This window comes from Condylostylus longicornis, unplaced genomic scaffold (genome assembly GCF_029603195.1).
Source record: "Condylostylus longicornis isolate FDR11 unplaced genomic scaffold, ASM2960319v2 ptg000016l, whole genome shotgun sequence".
Classification (NCBI taxonomy): domain Eukaryota; kingdom Metazoa; phylum Arthropoda; class Insecta; order Diptera; family Dolichopodidae; genus Condylostylus; species Condylostylus longicornis.
Genome location: NW_026577985.1, coordinates 2,916,938 through 2,934,434, shown reverse-complemented (window position 1 = coordinate 2,934,434; position 17,497 = coordinate 2,916,938). Strand labels below are relative to the sequence as shown.

The 17,497-nt window shown below is 27.4% G+C and overlaps 1 protein-coding gene across 1 annotated transcript in view; it reads right to left on the bottom strand.

The window, feature by feature from the left end:
- Positions 1–17,497, bottom strand: part of LOC129605951 (fat-like cadherin-related tumor suppressor homolog) — a 211,050-nt gene that overhangs the window by 80,114 nt on the left and 113,439 nt on the right. The window contains exons 5-6 of the mRNA XM_055515986.1: positions 3,060–3,166; positions 2,339–2,546 (exon numbers count right to left, since the gene is read on the bottom strand). Of these exons, the coding sequence (XP_055371961.1) occupies positions 2,339–2,546; positions 3,060–3,166 (315 nt within the window). The remainder of the gene's footprint in view (positions 1–2,338; positions 2,547–3,059; positions 3,167–17,497) is intronic.

Here is a 17,497-nt window from a genome sequence, read left to right as displayed (position 1 = left end):
CGAGTAAAATAGTCCTAGACATATAATAAAGTTGGATCAAACCAATGGTTTGTATTGTAGTACTTTTCCCTTCAACAAGTGAAAATACTGCTTTTAAATACAGTCTATGTATATCCACTATTAAAAAAATCTGATGTGGTCAGCACATAACCGACCGCAATGTGTATTGTCCAGTTAAGTGAAAGTGTTACAGAATATTATAAAAATGTCTGTTAAATACTTCTTTCCAATTTTTAGGACATTATTAAGCTTATAGTTAACATACCTAGAAAAATGTAAATTTGGCTCTTAATAGAGTTTCGCTTTGTGCTACCCGAATTCTCTGAAATGTTCGCCAGTTAGTTTTGGTAACAACCAGAACTCAAATATCAAATTTCAAGAAATTCCATAAATTCGTTCCGTCAAATCAATTTTCGAGCCCTGATCTTTCCAAAAAATTTATATGATCATTGTTTTAATACGAAGAATTTAAATACTAAATTTCAATGAAATCGGTTGGTTATTTCTCTTTATGTACATAAAAATGTATATTTGGCCCGTAGTAAACGTTTAGATTTTTAGATAGAGCTTATATATAAAATTTCAAATAAATCAATTAAATATTTTCTTTAAAATGTTCAAAAATGTAAAACAGACCCGCTAAAAAGTGCAGTTCCCGAGGACTGATATATTCCAAAAGTTGGTCAATCCGTGCCATGGTGGAAATAAACTTACATGTAAAATTTCATCAAAATCGGTTCAGCTGAACTTGAGATACACGCGTGCACACACAGACCGACAGACCGACAGGTTGCTAAAAATAGTTTATTTACACTTCCCTACTATTGAGAAGTGCATTCCCACCGAAAACTCGATATGCAAAATTTGTTGCCATCACATAACCTACCTATTGTTTACACAATTTCATTCTATTATTTATATAATTAATATTATATAAATAATAGTAATTATTTTCATTCATAAACGAAACTTTTTCTAGGATTGTGTATATTTAGGATGAACGATTTATGCAGTCTCTGAAATAAACCGAAAATTAAGATAAAGTGGGGTTAGCATAATTCTCGATTTTAAGAGTTAATTGTGAGAGTTAAGAAAAATAATTATATTTTTTAATGTCATGGAATTCACCGTTAGCTTTTTGCGTTTATAGAAATTTTAAAATTCTTGCGGTTTCGGAAAAATAAGGTGTCAAAAATTCAAATTTTACAAATTTCAAGAGGCGATAACTTAAGAGGGGGTGGACATGGAAAAAATTTTTCTTCAAACGAAATGAAGGATTTATTAGAATCTAAAAGCCCCTAAAATTTCAAGCTTCTACAGGCTGGAATCTAGAAGAACAACGACATCAAAAATTTGGAAAAAACGGGCTTTAGGTAACGATAAATTTGAACGGCCATTTTGTTTTTCTAAAGTTTAACTATAGTATATCGTGCTGTTCACGGGCGGGCGGACTAACGGACGGACGGACGGACAGAGTGAAACTAATAGCACTTTTTTTCAAAAATTTTTTGGAAAAGTGCTAAAAAGCTAGAGAACTGTATGTCAATTATCTCCGATATTTAAAATTATTTATGCGTCCGGGTTATGCAGAGTTGACACAGTCAGTTATATCTATATTCTTATGTGCCAAGTCTATATATGTATATTTTATATTATATCTATTCTAAAGTAGCACAAATCGCTTTAACAATTTTATTCAGTAAAATTTATATTTCTTATATAGCTTGCACATTTTGTTAAAATAATTTTAAATAAATTTGGGAGGATTTACAATCACAATTTTAACAAAACTTTATGCTATAGCATTAAGATTAAGTTTGATTGCTAGTTAATTTAATTAGTTAATACACAAAAAAATACCTTTGAATAAGAAAACGAATAATGCTGTGTGATAGAACTCATAGAGATAGAGAGTTTGATATAGAAATGAAGAAATTTTGTTCCGGTGAAAAAAATCCGAGTTATGTAGGAGAAAAAGATTTCTTTTAAAATTAACGAAAAAATCTGCTTATAACTTTTTTTATAGAAAAAACTGTCGTTACCTTTTTAACTGTAATTTTCTACAGCTACACATAGTAAGTCGACAATTTTGTTTCATTTTATTATGTTTCAATATTATGGCAGCATAAAATAAGATAATAGTATATATAGTAAAATAAAAAAGTTTTTACTCTAAAGACATGGACGACTTGAACTAAGTCTAACAATATTTAACTAAGTAACATTTTCGTAAATTTTGTTGAATATTTTAGTTATATAAAACAATCAAACAGAAAATTAAACTGCAATCAATTCTTAAATCGTTATAACATATTTATAAAAACAAATTTAAACTTACCCGTAGTACTATTTATTGCAAAAAATTCTCCGGGGTTCCCTGATATTATACGATATGTTATACGGTGATTTGGATCGATATCTTGATCTTCAGCAATTAATTGCAGAATTTTTTTACCAGCAGGACTCCCTTCAGGTATAGATGCGTAGTAAACTGGATTTTGCGTTAATGGTACATTGTCGTTTTCATTAAGGACTTGAACATAAACCTGACATAAAGCACCAATTATGGAATTAAAATAAAAAATGCATTTATACATATTAAAAATATTATTACGAATATTTTTGCAAAAAGAAAAATTAAACAATATTAAAACTGAATGTATGTAAGTGCCATTTTAATAACAACAAAAAACCACCATGTATCCTACTTTTAAAATTATATGTCTGTCACGTTTATATGAATCCCCACAATAATAATAATTTGAAAGCGAATTGATATTTTCAGAACGTTTGTAAATTTCATTCTTTATTCAAAATAGAAATTGTAATCAAATTACTTTGTGTGATTATTTGTGCACATTTATATGAACAGATTTACAACGTAGGCACATATGAGAACAAAATAAATTATTATATAATCATATACATGTGCTCACATATTTACATAAAAAATATATTAATATTCTGACATCAGCAATTTATTTGTGGGACTCAGTATTCGAACATTAAATTTACGTGAATTTTTATTGAAAATATAGAAAAAAAGAATGAGTACTCACCTGAACGCAAGAATGAAGTGGTACTACAGCTTGATCTTGAGCACATACTGTTAACCAATAATGAGGCTTATTTTCAATATCTAATGAAGCAAGTGTTTTTAAGGATCCTGCAAAAAAAGTAATATAAGAGGAAAATTAATAAATTTTTTATTTATGTGTTATTGTGTTCTTTGTGTAACGAAGTGTTAATATTAAAAAATCACTTAAATTTTACTTATAAAAAACATGTTCCGCTTTTCATTTTACAAATTAAATTCCCAAATACATTTCGCTTTTTAAAACAGTAATAATACTTTCATGTAGATGAAAAAAGGAAACCAAAACGCTTCAATGTTATAGAAATATTATCGAAAAGAACTTTGAAAATTATTCTAACCATTCCTGTTTACGATTGCTAAAACATTCTTTGTTGATCGCTGTTATTATCAAGAATATATATAAGAGAACAGAGAGGGTGTCGGGTGTACATGTGGTTAACTAAATTCATCACGTATTGATCTCTTCGAGGAGATCATGGGGAGGAGCAAACCGTGACAGCGAACAGTTTCTGGTAAAACTGGTTCTTAGAAAAAGAATTGTGAACACTGCTAAAGAAAAAGACGTTAAGAGAATTAAGAAGAACGCGGAAAAGCTAAAAAGACCTGAAATTCGGGAACGGTTTCAGTCCCAAGTGTACGAGTTGATAAATGCCAACAATAAAACCCAAGAAAATAACAAGTAAAAACGTTTCAATCGGTATAAACCGATTGAATTATACCCTGCACCTTTCGTTATTGTATAGCAATTACTCGAACCTGTGAAATCATTCTATAGAAACTTCACGGACATGTATGACCTATAATTGGACATCCGACTGCCAAGTTTCATGAATCTGACTTTATTATTTTTCCAAATATTTAAAGTAAGCTTTTAGACTTGTATGGGGGCTACTCGAACCTGTCAAGCAATTCCATCAAAACTTCACAAATATATCTGATTTATAATCGGACACACAACTGCCAAGTTTCATGAATCTGACTTTATTATTTTTCCAAATATTAAGAATAAGCTTTTAGACTTGTATGGGAGCTACTCGAACCTGTCAAGCAATTCCACGAAAACTTCAGAAATATATTTGACCCGTAATTGGACACATGACTGCCAAGTTTCATGAATCAGACTTTATTATTTTTCCAAATATTTAAAATTAGCTTCTGGAGTTGTATGGCAGATACCCGAACCTGTAAAGCAATTCCTCTAAAACTTCAGAAATATATTTGACCTATAATTGGACACATGACTGCCAAGTTTCATGAATCTGACTTTATTATTTTGCCGAATATAAAAAGTTTGCCGTTGGAGTTGTATGGCAGCCACCCGAACCGGTGCAGGTATCCCATTATAATTTTTAAAGCATGTGTAGAATATAATTGGACACACGTATACAAAATTTTATATTTATAGCTTTATTAGTTTTTGAAATATTTAAAATAAACTCTTGGAGTTGTATGGCAGCTACCCGAACCCGTTGTCCGACTTAGTCCAATAACAATAGGGTTCGCCCTTGGCACAAAAGAAAAAACTTGTGAAAGTTTGGTGTCGATTGCATTATTCGTTTTTGAGTTATCGTGCGATCGGACGGACGGACGGACGGACGGACGGACGGGCATGTCTAAATCGACGCAGAATTTTACGCTGAGCAAGAATACATATATATGTCCATACCGCAGATGACTCCTTCAAGTAGTTACAAACTCCATACCAAAGTTAATATACCCTTCACGAAGTGCAGGGTATAAAAATGAATCTATAAATAAAGAGTGGAAACGAATCGAAAATACACTTTACACAGTTGCTAACGAAGTAGTAGAAAGCAAAGCGATCGAAAGAAACACAGATTGGTTTGATAACGAAAGCTAGTTAGCTTTTAAAATGGAAAATGAAGCGAGGCAAAAAATTTTAAACAGAAACTCAATATCAAATCACAAAACCTATAATCAAAAGCGGAAATAAGCTACTACACTATATCTTAAGAAAAAAAAATTAATGATAATAAAGTTGGATCAAACCAATGGTTTTTATTGTAGCACTTTTCCCTTCAACAAGTGAAAATACTGCTTTGAAAAACATCCTATGTATACCTCACTATTAAAATTATTTTCATTCATATATGAAACTATTTCTAGGATTGCATATATTAGGATGAACGATTTACACAGTCTTTGAAACAAAGCAAAAATTAATTTAAAGGGGGGTTAACATAATGCTCGATTTTAGAGTTAGTTGCGTGAGTTAAGAAAAATAATTATATTTTTTTTTGTCATTGAATTTACCGTTAGTCTTTTGCGTTTATAGAAATTTGAAAAAGCTTACGGTTTCGGAAATATAAAGTGTCAAAAATTTAAATTTCAAGAGGCGATAACTTGAGGGGGGGTGGAGATGGAAAAAAATTTTCTTCTAACGAAATGAACTATTTGTAACAGCTACTAAAATAGTTCATCAAAAAAAAATAAACATCAAAAATTTGAAAAAAAAAACGGATTTTATATAACGGTAAGTTCTAACCGCCATTTTGTTTTTTTAAAGTTCAAGTATAGTATGCCGTGATAGAAAAAGCAACCCTCTGCTTTTCTGCGTTTGCAAAATTTGAAAAATGCATATTTTTCCGCTACAGTAAGTAGTTGAAAAATGGAATTTTTAGGGTTTTGGGGGGTATAACTTTTAGAGGGGGGAGGTATGTAAAAATTATGTTCTACGGTAAATTAGTTTCTGGTGAAGATCTATGTACATATAAAATTTCAGGTTTCTATCTTCAAGGGTGTAGAAGTTTTGTAAACAGATACACGGATAAACCGACGGACGGACGGACGGACGGACAGAATGAAACTAATAAGCACTTTTTTTGAAAAAGTTTTGGAAAAGTGCTAAAAAGACAAGTGGAACAAATTAAAGAAGCTTAACATTTCACTTAAAAGGCAACATTAGGGAACTTGCATAAACAAAGAAATTCTAAACGCAAATCGGTGCTATTACGCAAATAAATTATTTCAGTCTCGACTATTATGAAGAAACTTAAAAACCATTTTACACAAAACAATCGTCAGACCAATAGCAACTTATGGATGCGGGGCATGGTCACAACTCAGGATGATGAAAGTAATTTAAAAATCTTCGAACACAAAATATTAAAAAAGAGTTTTGGTGCCAAGTAACTTGAAGATGGAACATAGCTTCTACGTACAAACGAAGAGTTGAATCAATTAATATATGGAGAAGATATTGTAAAAAGCATCAAACTCCAAAGTATGAGATGTCTAAGCCACTGAGATTCGAGTATTAGCCATTGTTAAGTAAAGGAACGGGCAGGCCGCGGGCTAGGCAAAGAGACAAGGTAGAGGGTAAATTTAACATTATATTTTAATATCATATGTTTAAATTTTTTCATGACCTCTGAATATAGAGTCAGTTGTAAAATATTCCTCTATTCGTGTTCACCTTTTCGTGAACCCATCAGGATAAACAAATAAAACCAAATGAAATTAACTTTCATCTTTTTCAAAAACTTTTGCCTTTAGATTAAAATTGCTACATAATTTTTCAATTTTAAAGTCTGTTACATTATGCCTTTCAGATTTGAGACAATGCTAATAAATTATATAAAATTATTAATTATTCAATATAGAAAATAACTGTACCTCAAAGCAATTATGTAGATTTTCAATTTTATAAAATATTAATTATTTTAAAATTAAATCAATAAATTAAAACCGCAACTTAAAATAGAAAAATATAGATCGATTTGAGGAACCCACATCAAATAATTAAAAAATATTTTTATTTATTGTATTATATTAGTATAACTTTTTTCATTTTTTATAATTTTTAAAATTATTTAGTAGATCTAAAAGCTTTTAAATTAAAAATTTGCAGATGAAAACAAGTACTCTTATTTACAATAAAATTAATTAATTCATTTTAATTTAGTGTTTAGTAAATGTTTTGGTTAAAATATCAAATTTTAGAAACAGTAGTGTTTTTCATTACTTTTTCTTAGCACTTTTCCAAAAAATTTTTGAAAAAAGTCCTTATTAGTTTCACTCTGTCCGACCGTCCGCGGACATGTTTACAAAACTTCTATCACCTCTTGAAATTTGTAAAATTTAAGTTTTTGACCTTGACCGCAAGCTTTTTCAAATTTCTGTAAACACAAAAAGCTAACTGTAAATTCTAGGACATTAAAAAATGTAACTGTTTTTCTTAACTCACGTAATTAACGCTTAAAATCGAGCATTATGTATAACCACTCTTTAAATTAATTTTTGCTTTATTTCAAAGACTGCATAAATCGTTCATCCTGATACATGCAATCCTAGAAATAGTTTCGTATATGAATGAAAATAATTTTAATAGTGTGGTAGACTGTATTTAAAAGCAGTATTTTCACTTGTTGAAGGGAAAAGTGCTACAATACAAACCGTTAGTTTGACCCAACTTTATTTAAATTTAAAGCATTATATTATAAAATCACCGCAAACAAAGATTTGCACAGAACTATAAAACAATAATGAAATTTTATGAATTTTATTTCAATATTCCTATAGATGCCACATTCATGTTCCTTGACTTTATTAATGAAACAACATTTTTAATGTATTCGTATGATATTGAGGGGCTTCACCGTTTGTTTTACACACTATTTTAGTAAGCACAAATATATTAAATTCGAACCAAATCAAAAGTCAAGTAGCACTTTTCTGTTCAACAATTGAAAATCCTTTTTCTAAAAAGCTCTATTAGCTTTTTCAGTCACCTTCCTTAAAATACTGTAATATTTCAATTCATGGCATATTTAGGATAAAAACAAAGAAAAAAGTTGAAAGCAAAAGTTGAAAATAATCGTCGAGTTCTCAGGCATGGAATTTGCCGTCAGCTTTTTACTGTTATAAAAATTTGGAAATAAATTATTTGCTTATGTCAAAAAGCTACTAAAATTTCAGAATTCTGCATTTTACCGTCCAGGAGGAAAACAATATCAAAAATTAAGAAAATCTGATGTGACCGAGCGCAATGTATATTTCCTAGTTTAGTGAAAGTGTCAAATTTGTTCAAATGCATTTTGAACACTTCTTCTCAGTTTTAAGGAAGTCAGCAAGCTTTTAACCAACAAACCTAGAAAAGTGTAAATTTATCTCTTACTTCCCCCGTTAGTTTCAGTAATAACCAGAGCTCGAATATCAAATTTCAAGAATTTCCATCACCCGATTCCGTAGATAAGTTAAATTGGCCCTCAGTTCGGTTGCCAAGCCCTGATCTTTTCAAAAAATTTGTAGATTCATTGTTTTAACACCTTGAATTTAAATATTAAATTTCAAGGAAATCGATTGATTATTTCTCTTTATATACGCAAAAATGTATATTTGGCCCGCAAAAAGGTCCAGTTCCCAATAGTGATCAATCCGTGCCATAGCCAAAATAAACTAACATATAAAATTTCATGAAAATCGGTTCAGCCGAAATTGAGATACACGCGCATACACACAGACCAACAGACAGATATCTCATTGAAAGTAGTTTATTAAAGCTTCCTTATTATGGAGAAGTGCATTCTCATAAAAAAATTAACATCCAAAATTTGGTGCCATCACATAACCTACCTCATGAAGGAAGGGTTATAGTAGAAGAAGTATGTCGAAATATTTCTGCGTTTTCGAAATTTCAAAAATGTTTATGGTTTTAATACAATAAATACCATTTGAGTCCTAGCCCTTTTAGTACTTCGAATACTATTTTCAGGACTAAAAATTTTCTTTTACAGAAACAAGTTTATGTAAAGATATATTTTTATAAAAAATTTTGGCTGTCTACATTAAAGAGCGTAAATTTTTTGTAAGCAGACATCTGGCTGGACGGACAGAGTGAAACTAATAAGCACTATTTTTCCAAATTTGTTTTTGAAAAGTATGCTACAAATTATGTATGGCAAAACATTAAAAGTAGTGTAAGACTTTTTAAAGGCAGAAATTTTATTGAAATTCTTCAGCTCATCAAAATTTATTTAAATGTTTATTAATTTTGCTTATATTTTGGTTTTTTTTACCAATTTTGTCAATAATTTTGTTATTAATTTTACTCAACCTATTCTATCCCTTATTTATGCACTCTAAGTTTAATACTATTTAATTTTTTTGAAGGGTGACAAGGATCAAGTACACTAGGTTTAAAAAAAAATCCTTAGGTACTTACTTTCACCAATAAAATTTTTTCCTTATTTTTGATCTCTGAATAATATGTGTTTCACTGAAATTTTTCTTAAATATTCTTTTCGACAATAAAATATTTTCACTGAGCTTGAATCGCGAAAATACTATTTATCTTTGAGAATATTCATTATTTAATAAGAAAGATTTATATTATTTTAAGTTAATAGTATTTTGTTTTTTTGTATGATTTTCAAGGATTGAAAGAAATTTCCATCAAATCATCTGAAATCTTGCAAATTTATATTAAAGCAGCAAATATTTATATAGCAGTTTTCATGACTACATATCATTTATAATCATATAATCAGAAATATATAATATCCTTGAAAATGGATTCCATAAAATTAATGCCGGAAGGAATACTGTATACATTTTGCCTTTGTACATTTCTCTAACATTTCTTCTTTGTTATATTTTTAGAAATTTTATTAAATGATTTATTCATTCAGATTCAACACATAAATATGAATTAAAAATTGTTAATCATACCTAAATTTAGTGAAAGTAAGGTAATTACTGAAGTAAGAAAATTCTTTTTCGTAATGTAAATATTAGTGTATACTTAGTGTTAATAAATATAATTCTATCTTAATATTTAAATGTACAAAGAAAGTACTAATAAATTATAAAATAATTCCAAACTAATAAGTAATTGCATGAAGCAAGTTATTTTTAACACTTTAAAAGGAGAATATTTTATTTCAGCACTGAGTTCCGAAATGAATTTCTTATTTTTGTGAATATTTCACAACATATTTTATTTTCATCTTAACTATGAACTTAATCTTAATTTTCAAGTATGTTAGTGGAGACCCTTCAGTAAAACAAAATATAAAGTTCTTTCTCTGTTCTGTAAGGATTTGACTTTTGAAATATAAAACGAACAGGTAAGATAAAATGTTCAGTAAACGTTTAAAGTTATTCCAAAAATTGTAATAACAATTTTTCATGCTTGTAATATCCAAAGATTCAATCAAAATTAATATGAAAATATGAAAACAAATTTTATAAATTTTTTTGTGAAAACTAAATTTCTCGTACCACTGCCACTAAGTTCCAAATAAAATACAGACTCAATAGTACTACTTTTTCAAGCAGATTTTATTGATATTGTGAGAGAGAAGAAATATACTTATTTTGCAATAAATTGGCAAAGTAATATCCAAATAAAACTTAATTTTCAATAATTCTTTTCTATTAAATCTTCTTCCATTATACTTTATCCACTTTGAGGAGCACTTTATAAAGGAAGAATCTCTATGTTCTCTCATAACAAACTTTTAAATAAACGATACTGAAAACAAAATCTTCATTTTGAAATTGCATGGCTTCGTACAATGTCTCAAACTTGGACTTCAAAAGAAGCATGTATCCAAAATTTGTGTCAGTATTGTCAATCATAATGAATTTATCCAAAAAATACACGTCTTAATAATTATAAAATACACCTATAATAAATCTTTCGCAGCATTCTGTCCCTAGAATTCTTAAATAATAAGTTTTTTTTTTCAGTTAACAGAAATAAGGTAAGGTTCTCTCCAGAGTTCTAAAATTTTTTTTGCTTTAGATATATTTAACTAAAATGTTTGTGTAATATATTAATATATATTTAATTAAAAAGTTCAGTGTAAAAATAATCAGCATTTATGCATAGTTATGTGAAGTGATTTACAATAAAAAATTTATTATTTCCATACTTAAGTATATATACTCGTAATATAAAATAACCATAAATACCATTTATACTTAAAGTTTTGTCCATAAATATTAAAGTTTTAACGAAAATATTATTCTTATCCTACAGAAATCAAAGTGTCAAAAAAGGAATCATTTATAAAAATTAACTGTACACGAAAACTTACATAAATAAATATATAACAAATAACCTTTCATACATAGTATCGTTAACAAGTGTTATAATTCGCAAATTTTTAATTCTTATGTTTAATATAAAAATATCAAATATTGATTTAGAAAGTAGACCATATAAAAAGTGACAAAATCTTACAATATACAGGTTTACATTTTCTTCCCACTGTACTGTTAAAGATGATTCATGCGCGTAATGAATTCAAAGCAATATCCTCCAGGACCGTTTTTGTTTAAAATTCAAATAAAAGGAAAGAAAGCATTTTATTCATGAGGAAATTTCAGTAAAAACCTAGTAAAACCCCTAGAGAAAAAATTTATTATTCAAATTTTTTTTCACCAAAATCAAGATTTACGCTCATTTTGTAAAGAAAAGAGAAAGTTTTGTCAAATATCATTTAAACTGAAATGAAATTTTCTTTCAGAACTTGAAATTAAATGTAATACAATTGTGGAAAATTTGCTAAACGTACAAAATAAAATTAAGAAGTCGTAAATTATTATTACAAAGAAAAGAAAAAACAAAAAAATTCAACTTTCTTCTTCAAGAAGTCCAAAATCAAATTTAGAATGTTGGCTAACAAAGAAAAACTTCGATATTTAACTTTTAAGAACTTTTTTTCCTGAAACTGTAATTAAATAAGAAAGATACATATTGCTGTATAAGCAGAGGGTGCGAGATAACACGAAATATGGAAACAGTTGAAGAATTACAGTTTTGTTAATGTTTTCATTACTATAGATTACATACTGTTCAAGATAATAAAAAATAAACAACACGAGTATTATTAAAAAAGTTGAATATTTCGGTAGTATAATTATATTTTTATCAATGTGACACTGGAATCACTCTTTCCTATAGTTCTTAAATTTATACCTATATCAATTTATATGAGGAATTGATTTCGAAATTCTATCCCCTTAAAGAGCTTAAATATTTCAAGCTCTAGTCATATATTATAATACTAAAGTAAAGCAAGAAGCTATAAAATACAAAGATCGCCATTAAGAAAAGTTATAAAACAAAAAAGAAATCTTGACACCGAATAATTGGATCTTGATTTGCAAATGAAAAATCTATAAATTCACAAAATGCTTGCTTAAATTACATAGGAACAAATTTTTTCTATTTTCGTTCTTTCTTTATTACAGATTTTTAAAAACTCATAATTTTCTATTATTTTTATATTTAAAATAATGTAAAAGAAAGGAAGTGAAATTAAAACTTAAATTCCAACAAGGACAGAGCCTTTCAATTGTACTAAACATTTCCAACTATTCATATTTCTTTTTTGTTTTCAATAAAAAAGAACGGTTAAATTAGAACTCTTGCTAACAAGTTTAAATTAAAAAATAAATTTGCATCAAAAATTCTTAAATTTTTTCTTGCCTCCCTCTTCCACTCTTTTGCTTATCTTTTGTTTCTTCATTTCTTTAGCATTAATGATGAAAAATATTTTTATCGTCTTACAAAATTATTGTTTTATTTTTTACTTAAATTTTGGTTTTTACCACTTTTCCAAAAAATTTTTAGAAAAAAGTGCTTATTAGTTTCACTCTGTGCGTCCGTCAGTCCGTCCATCCGTCCGTCGACACTTTTTTTGACGCAGAAAGGCAGCGGCTTGCTTCCCCCAGCGCGGTATACTATAGTTAAACTTTAGAAAAACAAAATGGCCGTTCAAATTTACCGTTATCCAAAGTCCTTTTTTTTTCAAATTTTTGATGCCGTTTTTCTTCTAGATCCCAGCCTGTAGAAGCTTGAACTTTTAGGGGCTTTTAGATTTAACAAATTAACAAATTGTTCATTTCGTTAGAAGAAAATTTTTTTCCATCTCCACCCCCTCTCAAGTTATCGCCTCTTGAAATTTGTAAAATTTGAATTTTTTAACAACTTATATTTCCGAAACCGCCAGTTTTTTCAAATTTCTATAAACGTAAAAAGCTAATTATTTTTCTTAACTCGCGCAATTAAACCTTAAAATCGAGCATTATGTTAAATCCACTTTATATTAATTTTTGCTTTATTTCAAAGACTGCATACATGCATCATCCTAAATATATGCAATCATATATTTAGGATGATGAGGGACAGAGTGAAATTAATAACCACTTTTTTTCAAAAAATTTTTGGAAAAGCGCTAAAAAAAATTTAAAAAAAAGAAAAACAACTTATGAATTTCTTATGAGAAAACTGCTGTATTGCAAACCGTTGGTTTTACCCAAATTTATTTCATTTCAATTTTTACTAATTTCCTATACAAACTAGTAGCTTTCTTAAAGATATTAATGAAAATTAAAGCACAATTTTTTAATTCACCTTCAAAAAAAAAATAACCAAGTTAAACTAAATATTAATAATCAAGGAAATTCACATTAGATTTCCCTTCAATTAAAACAAATTTAATTAAAAATAGAAATATGTAAATACGTATGTGTGTTATATATACATATATGATGTGACACACATATGTATATATACACATTTGTGATATGCTTTCTCATTTTATGGCAAAAATGCATATAACACAAGTGTTATATATATTTCTATAATATTTTTTTAATTAGCTTTACTATAAACGTAATACACGTATAACAAACATGTATATCAGGAACTCCATATATACACATGCTTAATGAAATTTTGCTGTGTGCACATAAAACAAGAATATTGTTTTGCTCTTGTTATAAAAAAAATTAATTACTAAATTAAGGGTTTAGTCTGTCCGCTTATTCAGCATTAAATAAACATAAATTTGTATAGCAGAAATTTTTATACAAAGCATATACATAAAATATAATGTGAAGTGTATGTACATACATATATGTATTACAAATACAAAAAAATACACATATATTGGAACGAACATACTTAAAATTTCATATTATATTAACCTAAACTTTTTTATACTTTATTTGATTTAGTTGCAATTAAGAGTAGATGTATGTAAAAAAATTTTGTATAATTAACTTGGTTTACTTCAATGTTAGGTACCTCTATAGATTTTTGTCCTTTTTGATTTCATCGTGATGATTTTGCCTTTTTTCCTGGCATACCCATGAAATTAATTGAAAAAAAATGAAGAAAAAGCAAAAGAATAACAAAAAAAATTTGCATTTTTTTCTTTCTTTTATTTTTAGAAATTCTTCATTTATACAGGACATTTTTCTTTTCGCTTAATATTTTGGTTGTTTTATTTTTATTTTTAAATAAATATAATTAAAACTGAAATTCAGTAAAAAAAATATGAAAATAACAAAAAAAAAACGGTGCTTCTTCGTGTAATCAACCGTAGGATATCTAAATTTTCTTGAAATTTAATAATTAATTATTGTTAACCAAGAAAACTGGAATAGTTACAAACAACGAAGCGACGAATAAAAAAAAATATTAAAAATTTTCTTAAACTCTCTAATAAAATTTTTGTTTTATTTACGGTGTAACCTTCTTCAAATGTGACCTTCAAAATATAATTTCTTACCTTTGACACATGGTGTTAAAAATTTTCCATAAATTAAAGCATTTTAGTTATTTTAAACTAGCTAAAAATTATTTATTTTGAAAATCTCAGTTTATTTTTAAAAACTGTTTGACATATTCCATTAAAAAATTTTTTGATTGACATTGCTTGTATTAATATATATTTTATGTTCACAATACAAAATGTTTGAAAATTTTATACTACTTAACAGTTTTGATTTTATACTATGCGCAGTTGCATTTTTTATATAGTACTGTTAAGTAACTGCAGGTAAACTATGTAAATAATAGAAGAATTTAATATTTAACGACTAGAATCGTACATTTTATAAAAAAAAATCACACTTAATTGAGTATAATAAAGCGAAAATTTATTTAAGAAAAATGTGCACTTTACATTGGTAGAAAATTTGAAAAGCTTCAAATTTGAAATGAGATTTTATTTAAAGCTGCCTTTATAAATGTTGAAAAAATTTAGTTTTCCTTAAGTATCCATTTTAAAAAATTCTTTTTTAAATTTAACTAACGACACACAATTTAATATCCAATTATTATTTCCTTAATATAACACAATTTTTGTCATAATTGGGAAATGTTTTAATCTTTTGATTACATTTATCCCCCATCAGATCATTACAAAAGGATTTAATTAATTTGATCAAATTATAAAATCTTACCTATACAAGTATCATGGTGATTTAATGTAACATTAATGCCATTGCAAGACAATTATTAGATACATGATTCTCTCCAAAAAATATTTTTGTCACATAAACTGAGCAAAGTATGTATATGTACATATGCATATATATGTATATACTTCAAAAAGAAATGCAGTAGATATTAATGAAGATAAAAAATAAAATAATGTTTATGAAAAGAAAAAAATTAGACCTCGACCCTGAAATTGTGCAAAAGCATGATCATGAATTAAATGAAATTAAAATAAAAAAAAAATATGAAAAATTATAAAATGAGACAAATTAAAAGTAGAATTGTGAAAACCTCAATCTTTTCTGATAATGGTAAACATTGTTTTTATATAATAAATTTCTAGAAAAATGTTATAAATAGAATACGTGCATTATGTAAGCTTATTCTAATAAAAAAAAGGGAATAGACAAAATATAAAAAATTTATTCATTTTCTTTTTATTATATATCACCTTTTGTATTTAAACTGTTTGAAAAATTTATATTATTATATTATAATAACTATACAAAGTTCACATTTTTGTTTAATAATTGTAAAGATTTTTTTTTACTTCCAGGAATAAACTAACATTCATAATTATCAACTATATTTTGAGAAAAAAGGTATATTATTTTATATTGAAGCGAGTATGAAGGAGGACTTAATAGAATAACTGTCCCAAACTTTTAAATAATCTAAATTGTTAATTGCTTATGACTTGCTTTTCGGTGACAAAATGCGGAAAATCTTTCATCCTCAAAAATTTTCATTTTAAGTTAACCAACATTTTTGCATTTGCGATACACAAACGTTGTTAATAATTTCAAATATCTATAATCGATTTAACTCGGTAAATCAACTTTGTTATGCTTTTCAGTGTAATAACAATAATTGTTAGTTGATGATAAATCAGGAAATTGGATGAATCACTCCTTTCCCCCAAATAAAACAATTTTTCATTAGCCATGTCTTACTCAATGAAACTCACGTTAACACACATAAAATCGCTTTATGATAAATTGTCTAACTTATCGCAAATTTTTGTTGAAAGTATTTAAAAGCCTAGGCCGTACACTTATTACATTTTGATTAATTTCGAGAAAAAGACTAAATTCACCCCTTAGTATACATATAAGGTTCAGTCTTTACATGTATAAAGACATTCGCATATTATTTCTAGAGTGTAACATACAATGTACATATACTCGTATTTATACATGTATACACATACATTGAGACAATGTACATATATTTATACATATATGATCAGTTTCACTTAAATGTATCCGCACTGGCTAAATAACATTAACGAGAATATTAATTTTCTCTCACTTTTAAGAACTATATCCACATTATCTAAAAGAATAAAATGAATTTTAGTTCTTAGGTTTAGAAGAACAAAGCTCAGTGCTCTTCAAACCGATTAAAAGATTAAAAATTTTTCAATTACATAGACAAAGTTGTAAAATCGTCTGTTACCTTGATTCATGCTTCAAAATATCGAAATTTTAAGTAGAATAGTATCAAATATTTAAGAAATCAAACTGGCTATTCACATAATAAATTTTACTTTACGGTTTTTATCTTTACTCAACAGATATTTAATAGATTTTCTTGAAATTTCATATATAAGCTAAGCTCAACCGTCTGTGAAACCTGCTAACTTTTGGAAGAAATCAGGCGTTAGCAACTGGACGTTTACTACCGGCCAAATATACATTTTTGCGTACATAGAGAGAAATAATCAACCGATTTCATTGAAATTCAATATTTAAATTTTTCATACTAAAACAATGAACATATAAATTTTTTGGTAAGATCAGGGCTCGGAAACTGATGCGCTGGCTGATTTTACATTTTTCACCATATCTACGGGACGAATTGATGGAATTTCTTGAAATTTGACATTGGAGTTCTAGCACAAAGCGAAACTCTAGTAAGAGCCAAATTTACATTTTTGTAGGTATGTTAACTATAAGCTTACTAATGTCCTAAAAATTCGAAAGAAGTATTTAACAGACATTTTTATAATATTCTGTAACACTTTTACTTAACTAGACAATACACATTGTGGTCGGTTATGTGCTGATCACATCAGATTTCATCAATTTATAGAATTTTCTTATCAATACACTTGCTTTTTCATGAATTTAAAAATG